Below are 19066 nucleotides of genomic sequence, written 5' to 3'. Positions count from 1 at the left end.
ATCCGCTGCCGCAGGTTGACGACATCTTTGTGAATCTCAATGGTAGAAAAGTTTTCAGCACACTGGATTTGCAGAATGCCTATAATCAGCTGCCCCTTAACAAAGACTCGAAAAAGCTAGCCATTCTTAACACTCACAAGGGCCTCTACTGTTTCAACAGGCTGGCCTTCGGGGTGTCTTCAGCGCCGACAATCTTCCAGCGACGCATGGAAGCCGTGCTCAGCGGGATTCCTGGAGTGAAGGTATATCTGGACGACATTATTGTAGCTGAAAAGGCGAACAACTACAAGATCCCGGAGCAAGTGCTACAACGTCTGAGGGAACACGGCCTGAGTCTAAAGCGTGAGAAAGGCAAGTCCCGGCAAGCACAAGTTACGTTTCCTGAACACTGATAGCAGCTGATTGGTAGCAACGGCCTATGCCCTAAAAGAGATAACATTACAGCACTGCTCGACGCCCCACAACCCACCTCGGTGAGAGAACTAAAAGCATAAGTGTAAGAGCTGGGTTGAAGATTAATATGCAGAAAATAAAGGTGATGTTGAACAGCCTGGCAAGGGTACAAGGATTCATGATCGCCAGTCCACTTCTAGAGTCTGTGCAGGAGTACATTTATCTAGGTCAATTACTCAAAGGGGACCCTGAACATGAGAAGCAAATTTACAGACAACTACAAATGGGTTGGAGTTCATATGGCCGGCATTGCCAAATCCTGACTGGGAGCTTACCACTGTCGTTAAAAAGTGTACAATCATTGCATTCTACTGGTGCTAACATATGGGGCAGAAGCTTGGAGGTTAACAAAGAAGCTCAAGAACACGTTAAGGACCACACAAAGAGCGATGGAACGAAAAATGTTAGGCCTAACGTTAAGAGACAGGAAGACAGCGGTGGGGGTCAGAGAGCAAATGGGGATAGCCGATATCCTAGTTGACATTAAGAGAAAAAAATGGAGCAAGGCAGACCATGTAATGCATAGGGCAGATGACCAGTGGACCATTAGAGTTACAGAATGGGTGCCAAGGGAAGGGAAGCGAAGTCAAGGCAGGCAATGAACTTTATTTTAGTTCTTGAGGAGCAACTCCGAAAATCCCTTACGGGGGAGGAGCCACCACGGGCCGCTCCCACGTCGAGATGGGCAGGCCGTGCCTGACCTGAGGTCGGTGCTCTTGAGCGCCTCCACCCACTAATCAAGGATGGCAGAAAATTAGGTGGGGTGATAAAAAAGTCGCAGTTTCACCCGAAAGGCAAAGCATGAATTGTAATAGCAAATTTGGGGACAGCTATACGAAGTAAGGATAGTACTTTTATCAGCCGTATAAACTTGTAAACATAGGCAAACTAACTACCGTACTTTCCGGTGTATAAGACGCATTTTTTTTCTGAATTTTTCGTCAGTGTGTCTTATAAAACGGTACGTTCTTTGTTTTTTTTCCGGAAAAACTGCCGTCAAAATCAGATTCGATGTTATGGCCACGCGAAGCACGCTGGTTGACTATGGGTTCTATGCACGCTATCGAGGTGGCGGGTACGTTCTTCTGGTGATCGAGTTCCCGAGTGCCGTGTGAGAAGGACGGAGCAGCAACACAAGCGGCTGCAGGCCGACCGCGAGTCGGCCAACCCCGAATCGGCCAACCCCGAATTCGTTGCATCTGCAGGTCGCTTTCAAGATACGGCGCGCGCCGCTGCACAAACTACACAGTTGCTACCAGAGTACAAGCCACCCCGCCTCCTCTATCCCTCTCGCGCTGCCTTCCCGCTTTCCTCCCTTGTGCGCGATTCGGCTCACCGTCGGACGCTTTCACTCGCACATACAGCATATGGCACGCGGGGACGATGTTATCACCCTTGGACTTTACACGGAACATGGCGGCAACCACGACGGCAGAAATACGCCTGGAGTGGAAATATATGGCACAGATACGCTTGTGCGTTACCCGCGTTCACGGAGTGAAACGTCACTATAATTTTTTTCAATCGCTTACCGAACGAACAGGTGCGTCTTATACACCGGTGCGACTTGTTTTATTCTGGAAAAACTGCCATTTTGAGGGGGGTGCGTTTTATACAAAGGTGCGACTTATAGACCGGAAAATACGGTAAATTAACAAGCATGGTGTCACGTGCACACAAGCAAACATGAATGCATCTACTCGCTGTCAAAACACTGGAGTGAGTAAGCGCGGCAGCAGCAGCGAGCAAACTGCCCTTCGTGCGGGCACTCGCATCAATGCTAAGCCGTGAAAACACAGTGCAGGGTGAACTCAGTCCTCGCCGCAGATGGCTTTCAAGATACAGTGGCCTGAGCACCCGGACGGGTGCGCGCGGCGTAGAACGTGCTCTTCCCTCTCCCATTACCTAGTCTCCCCCCGGAGCCTCTCGGCCCCGGCGGGCGCGTGCGGCCACTCGAGTTGCCCGCAGTAAAACCCCCACCCTCCCTACACTCCCTTTGAAGCTTCCCTCCCTTGCGTGCGCAAGATTGAGCCACGATCACCGGCTAACCCTCACACACTTTCACTCGCACATACAGCATACGGCGCACGGTGACGATTTTATCGCCCTTAGACTTTATACGGAACCTCACGGCAACAGCAACCGCAGAAATGCGCCTGGAGCGTCCCTATAATTGCTATCGCAATAAAATTAGGAAATTTGCAGCTGCAAGTAGGAGTCAGCTAGTGCAAGACAGGTGTAATTGCAGATCACTGGGAGAGGCCTTCGTCCTGCAGTGGACAGGCTGCAGTGGAATAGGTTGATAATGATGATCATGATGTTTCAGTATATGCTACCAGGGCTCTCACACCGGTCTCAGACCGTCCCTTCCATTTTCTTTCTAAGATTCTTCCATTCAACCCGCTCAGGGAAAAGTAATTCAGTATGTGCACAACACAAGAGCCTATACAGGCAACACCTGCCCTTTGTACATAGGGTTGTCTACCATTGTCAACATATAAAGATGGAAGATAAAACAAAAGCAATAGTCTGAATGACTCAACTGCCAATCCAGACTGGAAAGAAAACTAAAGTTCATCATTACACTATTGCAATGCAAACCTTCTCACATTCCATCAGCTAGTTATAAGGCCGGGAGCAATAAAAGTCCTCCACACCAATGCTTGCCACTGCGGGGTAAAGTTTACCGTTCTGAAGATAAGTCAACTAATACCTGGAAGATATAAATTTCAAGTGAGGACAGCTATGCTGTCTCCACTTGTAGACAGGAGAGCTGTCACTGAAAAAAGGCGCGTTTGCTCTACATATATGGTGATTGTAAAGGAGGAAAGAGACGCCTACTTCTGCAGCCCTTAAGCGAGCACGGCGCAGAACGCCCGTTTGTTCTCCGCCGTGCGTTCACTCCCCGTGAAAGATGCGCCCCTCGCGCCCTTTCATTCACACATACAGCATTCGGCGCGCGGCGACGATTTCATCTCCAAATGACGTCATACGGAACCTCACGGCGACGGCGACGGCAGAAATCTGCTTTTGAGTGTCCATATAATTGCTATCGCAATAAAACTGAGAAATCACTTTACGCCATGTGTTGTTCTGAGACTATTGTATAAAACAGCACGTCAGGCTTTTGCATACTCACAATGAAAAAGATGTTGAGTTGAAGTGGTGATTTGGGCGAGTTGGTTATGCATTGCGAAAAGGTTTTGCACAAGAAGACGTGGACAAAGAAAGGGGGGTAAAGGACACACGAAACACTGTGTGTGTGCTGCGCCCCCCTTTTTTTTGTCCGCGTCTTCTTGTGCAAAAACCATTTCATGATGTCAAGCTGTCACCAGCTGCCATAAAATTGTGGCAGAAGCCATACAATAAACTTGAGAAACAAACTGTCCCTGTCAAGCTTGGCACATGCCCACTTATTTCAGGACGTGTATTTACAGACTGACGTTCACCAACACCTGTACCCTATTGAGAGAGAGAGAGAGGAGCCAAATTAACCTAGTTATAATGGAGGTCTTTCACATAAAGGTGGGAGATGCATGTGTTAGTCAGCCATTTATTCTCTTCACTAGAAAAAGAATATCTAACGGCACACACCACAAGACGAAGGGATAGAAAAAGCTGCCTGATTATTGCTTCAATTCGGTCGCGGTACTTTTTCTGACTCGTTTCCTTCACTTTCAAGTGATGCTTAATAAAATACTTCCTATATATATATATATATTTTTTTTTTTGTGCATTTCAAATAAAGAAAAAACTACCAGTTGAGAGTTGCACTTGTGTTGTCCTTGGCTTCATGTCTTGTGTGCCTGTGCGTTTTTCACAATCCCCCACTACGAATCTACAAGCACAATAGCCGTGAACAAAGAAAGCCCAGCAAATTCTGATTGATAAAAGTAGGCAGAGGAATGTTCTCGATTCCTTCCAAATATGCAGGTAGTCTGACAAATGCGTCAAAGTTCCATTTGTTTTTTTTTTTTTACTAGAAAAAAAAAACAAAGTGCAGGAAGGGCACAAAAGGAAGGCAGTAAGCCTAGTCAGGATTCATGTCAAGCTGCATTCAGTTCTATTGTGTGCTTTCCATAATAAGCCAAGTTAGCAGTCCTACAACAAGCAGCCACACCTGGCTTGTCAAGGCAGCATGCGTCATTTGGCTAAAAAAGTTATGCTGTGCTCACAGTGCCTTACAATGCAATCGACAATGAGAGCTGTGACAACTGAAAGACACCAGACATGTGAGCCAAAATTCTGCGGAACCATGGCTCAACAGCACAGAGGTGGACTTCTTGCAAAAGACACATAAACAGAGGTGTGTAAATATTTCAAGTTTTGAATACAATTTCAATACGAAGCTGTCGATTATTTCAGAAGAACTTCTTCTTGGGCAAGTTGGTGCTTAGATTTCCTAGGTGCACTATTTAATTTTATTGAGTAATATAAGGCATAACCAGAGCTGCTGCAGTCAGCAGGAAGAACGACAGACACAAGTGGAGACTCTTCCGAATAATATTTCTTCAGAAGAGCACACATAGGCAACAATTGCTGAGCGAACACATCGAGGGGGTCACTTCTTCATAATAGTTACCAGTCTTAGTTAAATAGGCATGCCTCCCCTTATTCAGCTAACGAAATTGTTTTCTCAATTTAGGTAAAACAATTTATTACTTGGTCAATTTTACCACGCTGGGTTCCTTGAAAACAATGCATGCTACTGAGGACGTATTCTGCGATAACCACTTTCGGAGATGCTATCGCCTCGGCAACAGTATCACCATCAGGCGTGCACTAATTGGCCGGTTGAGCAAAACTGGATGAGCTGATTGGCTGGTTGAGTGCTACGTCAGGAGAAGGCGATAGCATCGCCGAGGCAATCGGCGCAGAATACGTCCCCAGTAGTATTACTCGGCTCCTTTAACAAACATAGCACTCTCACTAATATGTGTGCATGTGAAGACCTTAGTCTCATCGCTATCAGTGTCATAGAGCAATAGACACGATCAGATTTCAATTGTTTTCAATTAGTTGCTTCTCGGTGGACCTGACTTCCAGCTGTTCCCGGAATTCCATGTACCACTTAAGTGAAATGAAGCCTTCTTTTTTTTTTTCTGCAAGAGGGACTCTGCACAACCTCGATTCACATTATTTATAAATAGGAAATTATATGTACATTATGCTATATTCAAAGGTAGTTTCTCTCAAATATTTGTATTGGATTTGATTCAGTAATTTAGCTATTCGAACAACCCATCAAAAAAAGAGTTGACCAGTTGCACAAATACACAGGCATACTGTCCTGCTGAAGCAGCAAACAAGTGGCTGTTTTGTCCACTTCCACTATCTCCTTTGTCACAAATAAATTACAACAAGCACCTCTTTACAACAGAGACCTCTTTCTATCTACCAGCGTATACCAAAATCAAGGAATGCTACATGTTCAGTGTCTTGTGAATGAAAATGGCAGATGACTGCATATTACTAACAAGTTTACATCCTATTTATTTTGTTCAAAGGGCAATAAAAACCAATTCTCAGTCCCCATAAAGGTAGAATTAATGGATGCCTGCTGCATTCTGGCCATGCATGTAGGACTGAGATAGCTGTTAATGGCCTCAGCAAGAACACTGGCACAGGCTTCACTGTGAGCCAGTCATTAAATGTGCCTGGCTGGCACACAGAATGGCAAGACTGATATCCCACTCACCTGCAATGACTGTGTTGATGCACTCATAAAGCAGGGACATTGCAGAGGTGCTGAAATGAGCAGGCAAATCAATGTATTGCCATGAACATTGATGGCTATCATTTTACAAAAGCTCCAAAACCCACTTTATCACACAAGACCATTAAAACTGATTCTTCTAACTGTTTTACACTGACATACTCTGTTTCTATAACCCTTTCTGCACCGCCATAAATAAAAATCACACCAAGCTTCCCAGAAATCTTCCAGAATTGCCGTATGCAGGCAGCCATGTTTCCCATTAAAGTGTTCAAGTAGCCCCCAATAGAGAGAAAAACAACACACAATAGTACCACTCACATTGGCAAACGCCACTATCTGGTTACGAGAACTGCTACCAGAAGCCAGCTGACAAATATAATCGTCACAGATTCCCACTGTGAGGTATGTTTGCATTGGTGAAAATTCCAGTGATGATTATGATCGTCAGCGGTACCTGCCATGGTGGCGCAGTGGCTTCGGCCCGGCGCTGCTAAGTCCGAGGGTACAGAAACAAATCCAGGTCGCAGTGGCCGCACTTTGATGGAGGCAAAATGCAAAAACGCCTGTGTACCATGCATTGGGTGGACATTAAAGAACTCTAGGCAGTAGAAATTAACCCAGAGTCCCCCACTATGTTGTGCCTCATAACCATATCGTGGTTTTGACACATAAAACACCAGAAATTATTATGAGCGATAGAGAAAGGGTTGATCCCTGCAGTAGTGTATATACTGTGCTTCAAAAACTTAGTACTATACTAAGCAAATGTGCCTTCAAGAGCCGGTGGACCTTTGTGCGGGACATGGGCACACATTTCCTCATGTGCACTGTTGATACTTTGCAATGCACATAGGCATCTGCAATAATAATTTTACAGTAGAATATGTGCCACAAATGCACTTTGTCAAAACATTCAAAAAGATATTATCCAGCGGAGGCCACATGGAAGATGTGTTCTGCACAACTGGCACAGTCAACTTCCATTAATTAAATTTGGGCATGATTATGAGAATCAGCTGACTTATCTGGCAGGTGGAATTTTTAAAAGCAACAACAGAAAAAGGCCCAGACTTGCTGTCTCTTCTCTTTCAAAAGTAATTTTTGAGCTATCACAAACACCTGAAAAAACTACTTCACAGTGCAGTGCAGTAACATACATGCTTGAATACATTGGCAGACATTGGAAAAACTCCTATGACGCTAGCCCACACCTGTACCAATGTTGGACACACCCATCGAACACCACTGACAAAGTCCTTGCACATCTCCATGACATCACTGTTGATTGCACAGCTGCCCGTCGTGTGCCCAATGTCACTGCTTGTAACTGGACGAGAAACTTCCCTTTGACACTGTCAGGAGCACATTGGCATCTATCTGCTCTCATCACCCACTGACCTAGAACATTTGTGCACTTGGTAGGTGTTTGCTATCTAGTGGAAAGTTGGGTTCAATTGGGTTCCTGTTTTGCCTAGCTATTGCGCTCCTAACCCTGACCATGCTGAACGCCTTGGTAGCCACTCCAGCTCAATTATCAAATCTGGTGTGTGAGCACCGATCGACAAAGGCCAAATTATCTAATCCATGACATTTTCAGGATTGAAATAACAAGAAGCTCAGCTGATAGAAATGCACTGCCAACACCAGCTTAAAGTGATGAATAGAATTAATGGAAGTCCACTGTCATGAGGTGGTGCGAATGCTTCGGCACATTGCCAGAATTTAAGTAGCCTACCAGTTAACGGGAAGTTTTTGAATCGTGTTAGAGTATTGCACAATACACACAATCAGTTACACATTCAATTTATGATAATACAAAGTAGACACAGCCATTGCAGCCCCACTCATCAAAGTCAAGCATTTAAAGGGCCCTGCAACACTTGTCTCCAGACAGATCATACTTGAACGCATAGCATACAGGCAATGTTATTGGCAATCAAAGAGTGCCTTTCGGTTCCTATGCAATGCTGCCACTCCCTATTTCACGCTGTAGGCGGTGTTTGAGTATTTTTATTGTTTTTCATTGGTAACACATAATGACCACTACTTCAGGTTTTCGATTGCCAATAAGTGTTGTAATAGATTTAATATGTACTTCCACATGGAACAACCACACTAAGACACTACTGCATGGGCAGCCAAAGGTACAAGTTGCTAAGCCAATAGCAGCGCAGTGTAATCAATGGAAGGAACAGCTTTATACTGTGTGTCACATAAATAGGAGTGCCAGGTGTACCTAACTCTTCCTGCTTTTCTGCTGGCTGATTTCCATTCAAATTTTGCACAGTAGTAGCATTTTGCAGCAAGTTTAGTTTAATTCCATGTTTTTTGGGTATTACTTGACCCCCCTCCCGCTTCCATTTTGTCCACAATAAATACGAACTGGGCATCGTCTGTGCAGATACCACTCGAAATGTGCCGATTTCATTGCAACGAAGTAGTGGTAGCAGCTTCTACTGCCGCAAAAGTGAACACGGTGTTTTTGCCATAGCAGTGACATATGGCACCACCATTCTGTTGCAACAGAATCAACATGTTCTAAGTGGCATTGCCACAGACAACACCCACTTCAGGTTTATAGGACAAAACTAGTAAGTAATGCCCAAAAGCATGACTAACTACCTGCAAAATCTGTGTGAAACTTGAGCTGGCAGAGTGGTGCATGCCTGGCACTCATATTTATGCAAGTCAGTAACAGAAGGTGTTGCACTTTTGAAATATCACTTTTCATGGCTGACCAAGTCCCATTGCAAATTTTGGTTATAACACTGGTAGTCGTAAGGCACTGTTGAGGGAGCGCTATAGCAAAAGAATTTTTCAAATCTGTTCATTAAAATTAACTGACCTGTTACCATGCCGCCAGACACTCTATCCCTTTGCTTCAACTAGCACCCGCAAGCCACATTTCTTCTTTGCCTTCTCCCCAACAGGAGCCAAAGGACCATGTCACAATCATGTGAAAAGCCCCGCCTCTTTTTTTCTCTCTCTCTTCGTATTTTTCTGCACTGCACACTTCCAGTGGCAGCATTTCATGTTCCACATTATCATGCTTTATTGTAACTAAGTCACTTCATGGTGAGCGACGATGACGTTTTACATAGAGGCATTTGTGCGTGTGACTGACTCTCTGGCTGGGAGCGTGGCTCCCTCGAGAGGGAGAGCGTGCGGCATTTGGTTTGAAATTTTCAGCTGTTTTAGCAGCACGTAGCGGCGTAATACTTCAAGGCACGATTGGCGGCAACATAACGCTGCGCTTGCCTGTTGGCCAAACCTAGCGAGGGACCCTTTAAGACAGAGATGTGTGCTTCTATAGAACTGCATGTTTCTGCATGGGTGGATGTGCATCCAACACAGAAAGTGCATCCAATTCTGTGCTCATTATACAAGCCACGAACTTGCCTGCCTGTGTGTATCAACAAGCACTAGCAGAGAAGTGCAAAGCTTGTGCCTCTTGATGCAATGGTTTTGTGTAATTTAAACTAATACGAAAATTGATATCACTGCTGACATGGATTAGCTCTCACTCCTTGTAACCAATCGCTCACATGCCCAAACTAGTTCACTGTAACACCATCCTGGCACTCCTGACAATTTTGTCATTTCTGCCAAAGGAGTTTCTCGTGACATTCTGCCATCTGGCCAATAGTCAAAAGAATGTTCTGATGCCCCACCACGAATTTAAAGAAGCCAGAGGTAATCACGGGTGATCTCAATGAGTGATAATGTGCACTCCCTGCTGCATGCAACTGAGGTTCATGACAGCCTCAACTTGAGCCTTAAATGGTTCATTTGCCACGTTCAATAAGTGTTGCAAGGTCCTTTAATGAAAAATAATGCACACAATAACTGATACAGCTAGCAACTCAGTAAAGTAAATGCACTTAAGTGAAGTGTGAGAACAGATATACTATGTGAAACATGAGACTTTTACGTGCCGCCATGCCTCACACTAAGGAATATCACTCAGCATAAGTAACTGCCATGCTCATGAGGATCATTTTGCACACTTCTGTTACAGAGCAGCAAAACGCGCACTTGACTTCAATATTTCCATGCCTGAAGGTAATGAAGACCCAATGGACAAAATTAGAAGGTGGCACACAATATAAGTACTAACTGATGGTTCTACTCTACAGTTGGGGATTTGTAAAAAAATGAGCATAGTGCACTGATGCTGTGTTCATGCAACATATTCCAGTGGGAAAACGGCATTCTCAACACTTGGCACTCGATGATGCGTGCTGTTCAACCAGCCTTTGCTGTCTAGGTGCTACTATCGTGTACTGAACTTGCAACAGTTTCACCCCTCTTGTTCCTTGGGACTGCTGCTTTCTACAGCGCACCCAAGCAGCACCCGCACACTGTGACCCCACATGCACTCTTGGCCAACAAGGCTATGAAACCAGAGCACGTGCTCAACTAACTGGACAGCCTAAAGCAGGCTCGCATTTTGCAAATTAAAAGCAACAGTGGCTATGAATCAAACCGCAAATGTCAAGACTGGAAAGGTCTGCTAGTTAGCCAGCCCAAAAAATGCAGTACAAACAGAAAGAAAACAAAAACGACGCCAGAGGTCGTGCCTTGGTTACCTGTGGATTAAGTTAGTTAAGGGCTCGATCAACTTTTTCCCCAGCCTAGGCTCAAGTGGGGTGAGGGCACCAAACTGCAAAAGGAGACAGACAACTGTGTGCGTGTGCACCGCACACTTGGCTCGAACATCACCCACCCCGTGTAACACCACATCAGCAAAGCTGCACAGTTTGTGCCCCTCCCGTGCTTCATTCAAGACAGTGCTCAATGACTACGCTGCAAACCAGGCCTCTCACATGCTCTGGTTTAGAAATGCACTGCTATATGTCTTTGTTTACTTTTTCACACTTTGTTTCTATCGAAAACAAACAAAATTAAAAAGTTATCTCTATAAATGCAGGCTATCAGTACAAAGAACCGTTCAAGAAGGTAGCTTAACTGGGAGGTGTGAGCTACATTTGAAAGAAAATGTAATGGTGACTGGAAAAGACAATTTGCATTGCACACTGCCACAGCAAATTTCCATGTAGACATGACGAGCTCAGGCATGGTCCTCAAATAATTCTGACTGCAATACATTGCTGACTTAAAAACACAATGTGCCTCACAACTAACTGATTGCAGGCTAATTAAGCAGTTCTAAGTAAGCAATAAAACTACCAAGTCATTTATCTTGTTCTTGTTTTCTATGTGCTTACAGGTGTTCATTAATGATGCACATGTCTGTTATAAGGAGTAATCATGAATGGGTGGTCCGGCCAGATCTTTGCAGACTAGACGCGAGACATAAACGATGTAAACAAAAAGCTCGGAACTAGCTGTGTGGCCAATAAGGAAAAGCAAAGCAGAGCAGAGGCAGCACAGACAATGCGAGGGCAGCAGCCGGCCACAATGCAGCGCTACTACTCCAGAGCCAGGCAAGACATGCAAGGCCCACAGCTACCGCAGCTAACAGCGCAGCTAGTTCCTGTGTAAGATGATCAAGGTGTTGATGCAGTGGCCGTTACCTGCGTATTATGTTAATGAGCGGCTGACTCAATTTTCTACCCAGCCTCGGCTCAATGTAGGTCAGAACCCCAAACTGGATGGAGAGAGAGAAAAAGAAGGGGGAAGAACACACAGGTGAACCAGGAAAGGTAAGACAACAAGAGCCAAGACAAGACGCACATGCAACAAACACTGGCAGAAGCCAGCCATCATGGGTGGCCACAGTCTGCCACGCAACACACACCCACCATGCTACGCTTGACAAAAGCAGGCTTTCACTTCACTTTTTTGTTTTATCGAAAAAGAATTTCGGCGACACACTGCCTGTGCCATGAATGAACATTAAAAAAAAAAAGCCTCCTTTTCCAGTCACCAATGTTAAAAGTAACAATAACCTTCTTCCATGACAATGAAGTTGTTTTGGCAGCAATCCAATTGTGATGCCTAATTTAGGCCTTTTCTGTTCCCTAATGGAAGGCCCACATTATGTCTTGCAAGTGAATGCAATACCTAATGTTATACATGTGAACATATTACATGCACAAACTATTTCATGTACAACCAACATTTATCCCTTTAGGCTAGAGAGCTATGATACACAGTCCAAGACCAATGCAGTCAGTATAAAGTGACTTAGAGCTTGCACAACAGATCTGAAACAGTTTTGTAGCAAAATGGAACACAAAGCTACATAAAGCACTGTGAGCAGCTTCTTCAAGCGAAAAAAGCAGATAGAAATTTGCTAGGGCATGTTGCCGGGCTAGTTGGTTTGGATTCATAATAGACATGGAGCAGCGCAACACGACAGGGACCAAGAATAAGAAGACACATACAGGGCGATGTGTATGTGTCTTCTTATTCTTGGTCCCTGTCGTGTTGTGCTGCTCCATGTCTAGTATGAAAGCAGACAGAATAATGTAGAGCATAGACAGGCTCTCTCTCATACACTTTCTGGTTAATTTGGAGCCTGAAACATTCTTCAAACATGCTTCATTTCCTAAAAATCTTTTGAACGTGGGAAACACTTGTAAGATATATGTGTTAAGAGGCTCACTGAACAGCGTTCAGCAACTTCACACCTGCAGTCACAGACACAGTGAGTAATGATTATGGACTTGACCACGTCAATTCTATCAAGAGTCCCATCAAGACAAACCTACACAGCAATAAAAGAGCTTAAATGCATATTCACAGTGAGTAGCTGTGTGTGTACAGAAGCACAAAATCCTGGCTGCAGCTGGGGCTTCCCCGGCAAGAGCATTCTCCTAAAAAGTTTTCACTTGGACGAGCACGTCAAATTGTATGAACTTGCCGTACTTACTCAATCCTAATGTGCACTTCCCAATTCTAATCCTCTCCACTGCCCACACCCTATCAATCAAGCCTGTCCTTGATGGAGCTTCGCTGTCTCCCATCGCTGTCCTAAGACCGCTGTCATTGTTCTAGCTTACAGCATCGTACGGCTACTTCCTCTTAACAGCAGCCGACAGTTAGCACTGATGCCTAGTCACTTTTACACGGTTGCAAAGTTGGCCACTTAGTAGTGTTAGCCGGAATAAATACCCTTTTGAAAGCACCGCTGTCGTGCAAATGAGGCACATACTCAATTTGCTTTTCTTTTTTGTTAACGTAAGCTACTACTTTGAAGCATGGAAAAGTTAACCAAGAAAACTTTAGAGTGCCAAGGACTATTAAATCTGACACGTTCAATTACAAATCACAATATGGCATTCGAGCTTATGCTATTAGTACAGTAATTAACAATCTGGCTAATTATTTACGCTTTAGTGGCTAATTAAGCCTAACAAAAAGTATATCCCAGTTTGCATGAAACAAATGCTCCCACAACTTCGTCGGTGCTGCCCTCGCATCTCGTGGTCAGTCTGTTTTAAGGACACCCCCTGCGTTCATAAGAAGCAGTATCATCCCGGCAACCCATAGAGGCAGCATGAGCAACTCAAAGGGACCCCAAAAGTGGTTTTAATAGAGGCTAACCATCCTGTAAGCAATACAACTGTATACTAACTAGAAGAGCACACTAACTATGCAGTTTGGAAGATCTCCATGCACTAGTGAAAGGGTGCACCTTAAAGCGGCACTATAAAGATAAACGTATTTCACCTTTATTAGTGAATTACCCTTACCAATGACACCGCTCTTACCACAAGAAGGTGCTTCACAAGCCAGAAAAAGCACAAAAAGCAAAGACTGGTGGCGACACCACCTGGAAATTCATGCATCAGATCTACTTGATGTCATGGATTTTGATGGCATCTGCTAGGGCCTAGTTAATTCTTTATCTATAAAAATGGACTACACTGAGTTTTAAAGGAGGCAGATGTTGTACTACTTAAGTTTCACGAACATATACTGAGCCAACGCAGTCCAAATACTAGTACAAAAAAGATACTTTGAAATCCGTAACATCACACTGACGTACTGTCACTGAGGTTTCAGCGCAAAATTCAAAAAGTGGTGGCCTTCACTTTCTTTTCTGATAACCAACCTATCATCACAAAATAAATGCAAATAGCTTTCAGAGAATAATTAATTAGTTTAAACTGGTTTAGTCTTTCGTTTAAGTGTCACTTTAAAAGGCTCACCTGACATCACGACTGCCACCTTCCCTTTCACTTCTATTTTAATGAGGAAGCATTCTGCAGGAGGGGTAGCGGCACTTTGCGAATGGGCTATGTCAGAAAAATCCACTCCCACACCCCGGCATTATGGGGAGCACAAATTCTGCGAAGAAGGCATCACAAGAGTGGAGAGGGTGTGGCAGTCCGTTGGAGGAATGAGGAAAGTGAACAAGGCACTGGAGTGGCGATGATTGGTTTGAAGGCTAGGAGGGCTGCGTCGCGTCCGAGGCACACGCTGGAGCAGCACTGAAAGTGACATCGACGTAATAGCCTGGATAGGTCGTCTTAATTAAGAACATTCTGATCAAAGCTGATGTTAGCGACCAATGCCACAGTGCGGCGAGGGTCGCCTAGACTCCCGCGCAGCAAACAGCGTACTTGGCGCACACATCTAAACATATACTGTCCTTCCAAACACTACTGTCTAATCTGAGCATTCTCGTGTTGGGGGCCTAGCCAAGTGGCACAATGCTACCGCGCACACCTTGCCACGTGAGGAGCCCCGCCATTTTCTCCCTTGCTGAACAGGGGACTTCTTGCATGCTCTGCACTTCATCGAAGACCCCCCCCCCCCCCGAGTTCGCGTTGCAGGTGGCTCGTTGTGAGCTGCAGGTGGCATAGTGAGGCAACAGCAGGGACATCGTCGCTGCTGGGCAGGAAGAGTGATTCCTCCAGAAAGAAGGGAGTGGGACATTTTTTCTTTCAATTTTCGGCTCTTTTTGCAGTGCACATTGATGCAATAACCTGCGCCGCAATCGTCACTGCATGGTCTACACACCACACTTGTCTGTTTGCAAACCGTGCTGCAGAAACACACATTAGTCCCGAAGAGAAGTCCCATGGCATTAAGCTTGGAACAAGAGCCTGCAGACAGAAAATATGATGTTGTGGGCCTTCCGTAAACTGAAGAATGTAAGTTTCCACAAGTTGAGAATATAAGGCACCTCCGATGAGACTGGTGCACCGTATCACTTGAAGTCAGTCAGGACTGCAGAATTGTATTGGGACTCGCTTTGCCACAGACAGTTCGTCCATGAGATGGGGAATGACACATTCAGCAAGAGAATTCCATTTTCCCCCATACAAATGCCGCCTAAACTTCTCTGAACTTGTACATGGTAAGCAATATCGATGATACGAATCTCTCGGGACGGCGCAAACATTCCTATCACCCAAAATTCGTACTGCCTCAAAACGTTCTAATTAATTTCTAAATTATAAGGAGGGGACACAACAATGAAATAGCCAACGTGGTCAAAATTTCAGATTTATTGTTTTCTCTCTGCAAACTTAAGACTTTCGTTTATCTCATGGCTGAATATTTGGAAGAAATACACACCAGAATTTAAGAAAATTGCTTTTTTAGTGTAATGTCTGCAAAATTGGAAAAAAAAAATCAGGCTTCGAGGGGTGCTATCACACCGCTGATTGCCAAGCGCAACTTTTTGTTGACGCAGTGCCGCCATCTGGGTATTGTCATAAACAGGAGAAATCGGAGATTCAAACAGCGCTGTATTTCTCCGTGCAGAAATAAAATCAACAAAAATTAGTGCAAGAAGGGAAAATTAGCATTACAATTCGTTACTGCAGTTACGTGGTGCGCAGGGAGCAGTCTTATTGGCCGATGCGAATTTGAATCGCTGGCACACTTGTCTCGCCCACATTTTGGCAGCAGCCAGCTGCACACTTGGCATGTTTCAAGGCCAACATTTCAAAATCTGCCTGGTTATCTCGAGTTCAGGGTTCTTTCTCTCCACGGTGGGCGGCAGTGGTTTTGCCACCCACCACTCCAGCCGACCGCCCACCACCACCCACCTCTCGTCCTTCAAGTTTGTTGTATTTGGGGACAACTTTCTGTGCCTATGCAGTGGAAGCTATGAGCGCGAGGGGCCGGCTTCCACAAGCGTGCTGTTACGTACAAGCATGGATGCCTGCAGGAAGCAGCCGCACACACTCACGAGCCAGAAACATAGGCCGGGAAGCTGGCGGTAAACACGGACGATCGCGGTACTAGACCTCGGAAAGTGGGACCACGGAAAGAAACGTGAAAGAAGAGGCATGCGTAGAAAGAAGGGCAAAAGAAAAAAGAGACGGGCCTCCGTTGCTGGGCAACACTTGCCTGGGCTAAAGCCCCTCAAACTTTGCAAAGTAGCGACACGCTTTGAAGAAAGTCGACTCCTCCTCGCGCGCCCTGTCCGAGGCCAACGCCGCGTCGCTGTTGGCCTAATGGCATCACGTGGGCCCTCACGCCAGCTTTGTTTGTTTACAGTCGCGCTCCATCGACATTTTCGCTTGAGAAGCGTCTACCGACTGTCAAGGAGCACATGTCGGCGCCGTTGCTCTTCCGTGTTGTTTTGGTTTGAGAACGCCTTCAACTAAGTTTTGTAGCAAGTTCGGCATCGCTTCACGGCATTTTCCATCACCATGACCTGCTGGGCCTTCAGATGCCAAAATAGTTTCAGCAAAGGCAAGAAGCTCATCGCAATATCGTCCGGTAAGCACGACGGGTTCAGAACGACTTGGATTCATCGAAGTGGGAGGGAGAACTTCAGACCAACATCCTCCACACGACTTTGCGAGGTAAGTTGCAAGTCTCTCATAATATAGTACGTGTCAGGCTTGCGTAACTTGTTGCTGGCCACAACGTAGTAGATAATGCACAGTTCACTGAGCATGTTGCCATTTGTCTGCACGCTTTAACATGATTCGTACGCGACGTGTACTTTGTTTATATAGGCACTACGTGGTCGTATTTGGTGCACTTAATCATTTTCTACGCCAACAGGCTTCAATTCACGGGCCCGCGAGGCTGCGTGCGAAAACATGATTATGAAACTTAACATTCAGCACAGTCCTTTTCACAAAATCTGAGTCTCAAGCGTGAAAACTCATCTTAGAAAAGCAACTCTCTGCCTTTTGTAGTTACTTACTAGCCTTCTCTAGAGCGAACAGCTTTCTTTACCTGTTTTGTTCGTGTTCGTCATTGGCAGTCGCCCGGTGGATTTGCGATACAAAGGCACCAATGAAAAGTGTGCGTGCTCTCCCGAAACCGAGTTACGGGGTGCATTCTTCGCCGAACGACAGCGTCGTATGTCTTTGAGATGTATGTGCTAATTCACGTGAGCTTTGAAGTGTGTGAAGGTTAACTTAAGATGCGGCGGTGGAACAGTCGCAACGAAAACGTGCGGTCGCCTGCTCGTTCACTGGCTGGTTTAGTCATCATTCGTTTAGTCGTTTGCTCTTTCGTTAGTCGTTGGCATGCTCGTTTGTTCAACTATTAGTTCGTACAGCCACTATGTCTTTGAGACGCATTTGATGTAGGGCACTTAAGCTGGTGCGTTTTGTGCCCTCTGCCAGCCTTTGTGCATAATAGCTAATATGCGCCGCGATTTGACATGGTAAGGACGGCGCAGATTATTTAGGTTACTGAGGGCTTGCTGGAGGCCTGGATGTTGGCATCAATTGTAAACTTGTTATTCACAATCATTCGCAACAAGATCTTGCAACACGCGCTTGACAAGTATCGCGTACCTAATTGTAGCGCACACGATACATTCGGAGTTGTCATGGTATGGCATTAGCGCTCGTTTAGAAGCTTTAAAAAATAGTTATCAAAACAGGAAAAAAAAAGCTGCCGTCACTGGATCTGTATAACCCTCCCTATATAAATGCTATGCTGTACACGAAGTTACTCGGAGCTAGAAAGCCAACGCTTAAAGCACACCGCATTGCTATGCGTGCATTCACTCTGCGAAAGGTCATCTGCTACGCTCAAGCGTTGTAGGCAGCGCCACGGTCGAGGAGGGAGCGTGAAAGACAGGAGTGAAGGCGGAGGAGGACAGTGTCGCTACTTTACGAAGTTTCAGGGGCTTTAGTCTCGGCGGAGCATGCGCTCGCAACACCCAATGCGTCACTGTTGCCGCCGCAATAAAAAATCTCTTATGCCATATTTTTTTCCCCTCCAGTGCCGTCTCGGGTGCCTTGTCGTCTACTAGCCTACTGTACCGGCTGCCATAAAGGATACATGTAAATCTAAGAATCCCCTGATTTCGGAATATTAATTCGTAGTACTGAGGCATTTTTAACGTGCCAAGAAAACTGAATAGCACTCGTTATTTCGAAAAGTGCAGTATTCTGAAGTTCGTAGTACTGAAATATTTTACATTGAATCTATAAGCAGTCAGCGGGGGATTTAACCCTTTAACTGCCACTACCGAGATAACTCGTGAAACCACCCACGCGCACCCCCTACTACTCGCGAGTATACTCGTGTTGCTTTTTAAACTCACTCCCTGCCACTCCCGAGACAACTCATGCAAAAAGAAATTGCTTTCATGTCCCGCCATCTATGGAGAGGTCACCTAAACACATAGAACTTGTAAATTAAATTTTAGACAACAGATGGAGCGCACGTGTTTACACCCGCGTCGCTTCGTCTCGGCAGAGCGCAGCAGCTATGGCGAGTCAGCGCGCCACGTGCGTCCGCGCTTTGACGGACGAAGAAATTCAAGAACTGCTGATTAATATCTTTACATGTCCTGTGGAGTATCATGGTGCATTACTAGCATGAAATTTCCACTGAACCAACATGAAAAAATACCCGGCAAGGGGTGAGGAGCAGTCAGAAAAAAACCCGGCAGTGAAAGGGTTAATATGAAAAGTTAGTTAATGTGGTGTTCACAGTAACGAGGTTTCAATGCATTCTGGACACTTGTTGAAATCCGCCATGTTTTTGAAA

General features: G+C 45.3%; 1 protein-coding gene across 3 annotated transcripts in view; it reads right to left on the bottom strand.

Annotated features, from left to right (window-relative positions):
• Positions 1–19066, bottom strand: part of LOC119432357 (AP-3 complex subunit delta-1-like) — a 213500-nt gene that overhangs the window by 174744 nt on the left and 19690 nt on the right. For all 3 annotated transcript variants that reach the window (XM_049659316.1, XM_037699524.2, XM_049659315.1), the window contains exons 8-9: positions 10762–10835; positions 6152–6201 (exon numbers count right to left, since the gene is read on the bottom strand). In XM_049659316.1, the coding sequence (XP_049515273.1) occupies positions 6152–6201; positions 10762–10835 (124 nt within the window). The remainder of the gene's footprint in view (positions 1–6151; positions 6202–10761; positions 10836–19066) is intronic.

This window comes from Dermacentor silvarum, chromosome 11 (genome assembly GCF_013339745.2).
Source record: "Dermacentor silvarum isolate Dsil-2018 chromosome 11, BIME_Dsil_1.4, whole genome shotgun sequence".
In the NCBI taxonomy this organism is placed as follows: Eukaryota; Metazoa; Arthropoda; class Arachnida; order Ixodida; family Ixodidae; genus Dermacentor; species Dermacentor silvarum.
Note: the sequence above shows the minus strand (reverse complement) of the source record. Positions and strands in the feature narration are given on the sequence as shown.